At 39.2% G+C, this 8,211-nt stretch overlaps 1 protein-coding gene across 1 annotated transcript; it reads right to left on the reverse strand.

Annotated features, from left to right (window-relative positions):
* Positions 1-4,455: 4,455 nt before the first annotated feature.
* On the reverse strand, positions 4,456-7,923 carry LOC141639018 (uncharacterized). The gene is made up of 3 exons (XM_074448201.1): positions 6,952-7,923; positions 6,427-6,522; positions 4,456-5,604 (listed from the first exon to the last, which is right to left on the reverse strand). Exons 1-3 carry the CDS (start codon positions 7,921-7,923, stop codon positions 4,456-4,458), a joined length of 2,217 nt encoding a protein of 738 aa, XP_074304302.1.
* Between the last annotated feature and the right edge of the window lie 288 nt (positions 7,924-8,211).

The raw sequence follows: 8,211 nt of genomic DNA on the forward strand, positions 1-8,211 counted from the left end.
TCTGGAGGAAATGAAAATTGGAAGAGGGGACAATGGAGGGTAGGTGGCCAGCCAAAAGGCATGGGGAGATGGGTCATTTGTTTACGTTTTGGGGTTTGCTTCGACGATAATTAGAAATATTCGTCGAACGCGATTTCCGAGAATATTAAAGTTCTTAAACACGATTTTACTAAAAGATTAAGTACTCATATGCCCAATATACAAACTCGTTTACCCAACGACCGTAAGAAATGGGAAAATCCCAATTTTACGACTTTTATCCGAAATCTATTTTATCAAAGGGAAAGGTTTAAATATAGTTTAAATCACTTTTAAACATTTCTAAACTATCAAAAATAATTACATTTCTTCAAAATAAAATAAGATTATATTTTATCAAATAAATTTTATTTCAAATAAATTAATATAAAATTAAAATAGATTAAAATATTACTTTTAAAATATAATAAAGGTCTTCAAATTTACGGGGTGTTACATTATTTGGGTTCGCTTCCCGTGACGCTGTTATGGAGCTGTTAGCGACCTCCCATGTTGCTGGCTGGTTTGGGGAGGTCCTCTACTTCGCGTGTTCTTGTGAGTTTTCCGCAGCTATACTCCTCTCTTCTTTTCTAGTTTGCACTTCCCTTTCCTATTTTTTTGGTACAATTAGGGCATTGTACGGCGTGGTTTGGGGAGGTATGCATCCATATCTGTGACTGCATGTTGTTTTTATTGCATTCAGTTAGCACGTTTAATATTTTTTATGCATTGTGTTTTAATTTAAAAAAAAATCCAAAATCTCATTTAAATTATTGAAAATTTTCAAAATTCAAAAAATTTTCATGTCTCATTTTGCAGATAGGTTGAGCCGGAATGGTAGATTTCAATGATGTGCACTACTTTTAGTCCTTTTTCTTAAGCCTTGCATAAACTAATGATCTCTTTAGCATTGTCTTATGGCATAATCTACGAGTTAATGTTGAAATTTAGCTAAACAAATATACTTGACCTAAAATTTTGGCAACCCACTCAGAATTTCTAAGATTTAGAGCCTTAAAACTGGTGTCATTTATGACCAGTTCATGTAGGATTGTGAGTAGTATACTCCTTGCATAACATGTTTAATCAATTTGCACAATTATGAAATTCAATTGCTTTTTGCCTACATACATTCGGGTTAGTGGTTGGTGTCACATGCAGGGAGGTGCTTACATTCCCTTTCTTTCATTTTTACCCATTTAACTCCACATTTAGCCAAATTTGCCTTTTGACCCTTAACTACATCCAAATTTAGCCTGCCTTATCAAGCTAGTTTAGTGATTGTTTTGCGGTATTTTACTATTGATTCGAATTTGGTTTGTACTGTATTGTCAGGAGTTGGTAATTCATGGTGGAAGGAGGATGATGAAATTGAAAAAAAAAAGTTGAAAATGAAAAAAAAAAAGAAAAAAAAACGTGAAGAGAATGAAAAAGAGTTTGATTGTTGACAGTTTTTACTCCTATGCATTATTTTTACCCTATGAGGAGTATCTATTTGGTTAGTGAGTTTGTCTGCCCGAAATATGGGGCACTTGTGCTTATTTCTAATGATTAAGAATCAGATTGTTTAGTTTGGTTTCGATTAGGTTTGCTAGCTTGGTTATTAACCTCACATTTCCAAAAATATTTTTCCTTTTCTTACCCATTGCCTCACTTTGCCATATTTTTGTAAGCCCTCGGCTGTGACGAGACCTTGACTGATTGGAATGTATGTGCACGGTAGTTAGAATTTTCTATTAGTTGCATGCATGTCTATGTCAGCCGCAGTTTAGGTGCGCGACTATATTTCTTTCTCTCTTATATTCATATGCTTACCCTTTAATTCATGAGAGAAGAGTGACCCGTGAGAGTCCATCATTAAAGGTCTTGCAAGGATGATGGTTCAGCTTTATTATAAACATCCTATAACTCGTTTGCATTTGACTGATTTGCTATAAGTGTTAGTTTGCTTGTATTAAATTGGTTTAAGTGGGCATTTGTAGCTGGCTCTGCGTTTTCACTTCGTTCCCTTAGTTTTGCATACATTTTGCTTGGGGACAAGCAAATTTTTGGTTTGGGGAAGTTTGATGCGTGTATTTTATATAGATTTTTTGTACCGTATTTGCACGCATTTCTATGCATTTTGTGTAGTATTTAGCTACAAATGTCCTCCGAATTGTCTTCTTTGGTTTCTCTTGTCCTATTTGCAGTAATGAATCAAAGAGAAGTGGAATCAAGCTTAGAACATGTCCCTATGCATGCATTTAGGAGTTGAGTTGAGTCGGAGCTTGGAAATTACTAAGTTGTGATGCGCATAGAAGTAAGGAAGCTTAGCGGACAAAGGAAGAGCTTCATATTACTAGTGCCTACTTTGAAGAGCCATATATAGAGTCTACAACTGATATTAAGGTGATTATAATTGGAGATGAAAGCTTATCCTCTTAGCTTTCCAACGCCACCAAAAACGCTCTGTTTGCCAAAGTAACAAATAAATGGCGGCCGTTTGAAGTTCAGTGTGCGAAGCAGGAATTATGCGCTGGAAACCACTCGATCGAGTACTATAGTGCTCGATCGAGTCCTTTTACACTCGATCGAACGGTGTCTTTTTTATGGTGTTTGATCGAGTACCTAATGTCTTCGATCGAGAGATTTTTGCTAGGAGTTACTCGACTGAGGAGTTCTAAAGTCCTCGATGGAGTACTTTTCTATCTGACGCAAGATTTTAATATCTTGTTATCGTATCTTAGGTTTAATAATTGTCTATCATATAAATAGGATAGACATAACTAGGTTTCATCATCTTTCATTGGGCATTAATCAGACATTACTCTCCTCCTTTTCGGATCAAAACTTTTGTAATTCCTTCTTCCCTTTTATACTAGTATTATTTCTCTTCCTTTCATCTTTATACTATGCTTGCTATTGCTTTATTTTCCTCTAATGTTTTATTCATCGTTATGCTTAGCTAATACCTTAATGCTAGGATTAGGGGAGCCATAGTAGTATAGCAATGATGAGATAATTGGTTAAGAGATTTAATGTGAGAATTGTTTCATAGCAATATAACTGTGATTGTTAAATTGAATGCATGCAATTGAGTCAATTAATCTGGTTAAATTCAGATCTAGATCGAGAGATTAGAATGAATAGACCTGTTATGAACAATAGACTACACTAATGAGGGTTAAAGCTAAGTTAGTAGTATTTTAGGGCGGATAGCGGACCGAGAGGACCTTTCCTTTACCATTCTCACATCAGACTAACTGATCTACCTTTAGCTGATTTGTGTGATATCATGGTGAACCGACATCCTGGCATCTCTCTTTATATTTTCTATAGAACGTGACATCAAAGGTATTTGGGGAGAATAATTTGTGTATATTGAATGAATAAGCAGACGATACAAGGATGGGTTATATACAACTGTAACCCTAAATTTCCTATAACAAGATCCTATATTTTAGGTAACTAAATTATACAATACCATAATATATTAAATACAAGATCGTATCATATCTTCCTATACTCCCCTTCAAGTTGGAGCTGCGGGAATGCCGATGCCCAACTTGAAACGTAGACGAGCAAATAACTCACCACCCAATGCCTTAGTAAACATGTCAGCGATTTGATCTTTACTCCGCACGTATGAAGTCGAAATGGTCTTATTAACTAGATGATGACGAATGAAATGACAATCAATTTCGATATGCTTCGTACGATCATGAAACACGGGATTATTAGCAATGTGCATCGCCGCTTGATTATCACAAAACAAACGCATGGGCTCGGTGTGCTCGATCTTTAAAGACGCAAGGAAAGCTTTGAGCCATATGAGCTCACTTGTAGCTGCAGCCATCGCTCTATATTCGGATTCTGCTGACGACTTAGAGACGATAGCTTGTCTTTTAGCTTTCCACGAGACTGGCGAATCACCCAAAGCAACAAAATAACCCGTCACGGACCGTCTCATCCAAGGATCACTGCCCCAATCAGCATCCGAGTAGCCTCGCAAATGCAACTGAGAATGCTTGTGCAATGTAATCCCATGACCTGCGCTGCCCTTAATAAAACGTACCACTCGTATTGCAGCTTCCATATGCTCCTTTCGTGGTTCATGAACATGCTGAGATAAAACATGGACTGCATAAACAAGGTCAGGACGAGTGATTGTCAGGTAAATCAGGCGTCCAACGAGCCTCCTATACGGCATTGGGTATGTAAGTTTTGGACCATTTGCAAGTGTTAAACGATGATTCGTCTGAATGAGATTAGAAACGGGTTTGCATCCCTCCATTTTCGCATCTTTCACAATCTCAAGGGCATATTTTCGTTGACATAAGAACAAACCTTTGGGTCTTGTGGCCACTTCGATTCCAAGGAAATATTTGAGTCGACCAAGATCTTTAATTCCAAAACTCGTATCAAGAAAAGCTTTAAATCGTGTGGCAATTTGCATCATTATTCGACGACGATCATGTCGTCAACATACACCAAAACCCCAAGGAAAATCTCGCCCTTATGGTAAGTGAAAAGCGAATAGTCCGCTAAAGATTGTTCGAAACCATACGTCTTCATGTAGTTGGTCAGTTTGGCGAACCAATTTCGGGAAGCTTGCTTCAGGCCATACAATGATTTTTGGAGCTTACACACTTGATTCGAACCTTTCGTTTCAAACCCCGGGGGCAGTCGCATATAAACATCTTCATCGAGTTCTCCGTGAAGGAATGCATTATTGATGTCCAACTGTGCTATCGTCCACCCTTTAATCACCGCAACTGCTAATAGGCATCGAACACTTGCCATCTTTGCCACTGGAGCGAAGGTTTCATGATAGTCAATGCCTTCGATTTGAGTAAAACCTTGCGCTACTAACCTTGCTTTGTATCTCTCAATTGTTCCGTCAGCTTTGGATTTTACTTTGTAAACCCACTTGCAACCAATGGGTCGCTTGCCTGGAGGTAAAGTCACGATTTTCCAAGTCCCATTGGACTCGAGTGCTTCAATTTCTTTGGACATGGCAATCCTCCATTCATGGCTTTTTGCGGCCTCCACATAAGTGCGGGGTTCACGTATCGCATCAATGGCTGCTAAGAAGTGCCTGTGTGTGGACGAAAAACAATTGTATGTGACATAATTAGCTATTGGATAACGCGTATCTGTCTTTGAGGAATTGGATTGAGACGGGTGAGCATATTCGATGGGTTTGATAATTCTCGTCGACTTGCACAAGTAGTCTTTCTTCCAATAAGGCTCGAACTTTTCTCGAGCACCTCTACCACTCGGCCTTTGTTCATTCTCGGCCTCCTGATTCTCTAAACTGTTTTCGACCTCCTGATTGTCTAAATTGTCCGGCTGCTGCTCCTGTTCAACCGTGTCTATGGTACTCCCCTTTTCCCCATGAGTCTCACTTTCATCATCATGGTCATCTTGTATTATCGTTGGATCATTGTTGGTGGATGAGTCATCTAAATGAGTCTCTAAAATATTCACGTCATTGTTTGCAGGAACTTGGGTCACGTTTTGATGAGTTTGCACAGCGGGATTATCATGAAACGGAAAAACATGTTCATAGAACGACACATCTCGTGACTCAAAAACAATACGCTTCTTTAAATCATATAATTTCCACCCCTTTTTACTATAAAGATATCCAACGAAAACACAACGCTTGCCTCACTCATTGAACTTATCTTTCGGTTTATCTTTATTGTGAGCATAAGCAAAGCACCCGAAAACACGAACATTGTCTAACACGGGTTTCTCTCAATACAAGACCTCATAAGGGGTTCGATTATTGAGCAATTTTGTGGGAGTTCGGTTGATCAAAAATGCAGCTGTCATGACACACTCACCCTAAAAATATTTGGGTAGGTTGACTTGGAAAAGAAGGGCCCTTGCCTTTTCTAAAATGTGTCGATGTTTCCTTTCCACCCTACCATTTTGTTGTGGGGTGTCGACTTGGCTAGTCCGAAAAAGCATACCATTCTCATTATAATATTCCTTTAATGACCCCGAAAGAAACTCGGTACCATTATCACTTTGCACAATTTTAACTTGCTTCCCAAATTGTGTTTTAGTCATATTGAAATTTTTTTTCATTAATTGGTCTACTTCCCCTTTGTCTCTCATTAGATGCACCCATACTCCCCTACTACGATCGTCAACAATTGTGAGGAAATAATGAGCATGGGATAGAGTACTCGTTTTATACGGTCCCCAAATGTCGCAATGAATTAAGCCAAACAAATCACTGCTAACTTTATTATTAATCTTAAAAACTGATCTTGTTTGTTTAGCACGACAACAAGAATCGCAAACATCACGAGTATTCCAATTTAAATCACAACCGACTAAAGGAGAAAAGAAAGGTAAGACACTACTTGAAGGATGGCCAAGCCGTCTATGCCACAAACGAACTTTGCTGCTAACCGTGACCTTAGACGCAGCTTCCTCTCGACCAATCTTCATAACGTAAACCCCATCTTTATGCTCATCCCGTCCAATCTGAGTCCTCGTAGACGGGTCCTGTATAACACAATAGTCAGGGAAGAATGTCACAATACAATTATTTTCTTCTAGCAATTGTTGAACGGATATTAAGTCACAAGTAAGACTCGGAACGTATAAAACATCTTTTAAAACAATGTTAGGACCGAGATTAATGGTGCCGTGTTCTTGAGCTACAATATGCGAACCGTTTGGTAACCCGACAGTTGATCGACCACCTACCCATATATTTTCGAGTAGTTCTCTTTTTCCTGTCATATGGTGCGAAGCACCGCTATCGAGTAACCATTCTACAACATGATTATTAATCATACCTTTCAATTTCTGATTATTATCACCTTTAGTGCTCAAGAGAGTTCGTAAGGCAACCAACTCGTCACTTGTCAAATTTTGAACAGCCTGCTTGCTTGATTCTTCTTATTTTGCGTGCGAGGTGGAGTTGGCAACTTGGTAATCGCCTCCCCTGCCACGGCCTCCGCGGCCTCTGCCTCCGCGTCTTCCACGCCCTCTACCACGAGTGGGGTAACCATGCTTCTCGAAACAGTTCTCTTCTATGTGCCAATCCTTATTGCAATAATTGCAATGTGGTGGAGCCGGCTCTTCTTGTTCATTTTTGTCTTTGTTGGCTCCATGTCCATTGACACGGTTTCCATTACTCGAGGTTCGTGCTGCCATGGCTGCCTCGTTTATCTCCATAGCCTTTGTTTTTGTGATGGCTCGGTGTCTTTCTTCACGCAATATCAAAGAGTACGCACGGTTTAACGAAGTAATATCATCTTCCATTAATAAATTAGAACGAATATTACCATAAAGACTTGAGTCGAGGCCCATGAGAAATTGATGGACCTTTTCTTCCTCGCGCTCCTTGAGTATGGCGGCTGCAGCTCCGCACGTGCACTGAGGAATTCGACTGTATGTAGATAATTCATCCCACAGGGCTTTGAGTTGGGTGTAATACTCGACAACTGACTGGTCCTTTGATTGTTTGCAGTCGCCAAGTTCACTCTTCAATTGATGCACACGCGGTGCATTCCCGGTTGCGAAACGATCTTTCAATTCCTTCCATATTTCGGGTACAGTACCCGTGGAAGCAATGCTCGGGTGGAGCTTCACATCGATGACATTTCGTAACCAGGCCTTAACCATGGCGTTGCATTGACGCCATGCCACACTTTCGATACTTTCTTCACCATTGTTCTCTACCTTTGGTTGCTTAATGGTACCCTCGACAAAAGCCATCTTATTTTTGGCGTCGAGACCATTGCGAACCGCATCAGCCCAAAGGTCGTAATTTTCACCATCAAATTTTATTTGAGACAATGACAAGGTTGGACTTTCCGACGGATGGAGATATAGCGGAGAGGTTGGTGGAATTGGTTCCATTGTTTTGGTTCCACTCGTCTTGGCTCCGTTCGTCATAGTTAAATAAAATTTTTTTTTTTTTGGTTAAAGGAAAACGATGATGAAACGATGATAATCAGGATCGTTATTGCTCTGATACCATATAGAACGTGACACCAAAGGTATTTGGGGAGAATAATTTGTGTATATTGAATGAATAAGCAGACGATACAAGGATGGGTTATATACAACTGTAACCCTAAATTTCCTATAACAAGATCCTATATTTTAGGTAACTAAATTATACAATACCATAATATATTAAATACAAGATCGTATCATATCTTCCTATATTTTCTCTCAATC

The sequence above is a fragment of the Silene latifolia genome, chromosome 2 (assembly GCF_048544455.1).
Source record: "Silene latifolia isolate original U9 population chromosome 2, ASM4854445v1, whole genome shotgun sequence".
NCBI lineage: Eukaryota > Viridiplantae > Streptophyta > Magnoliopsida > Caryophyllales > Caryophyllaceae > Silene > Silene latifolia.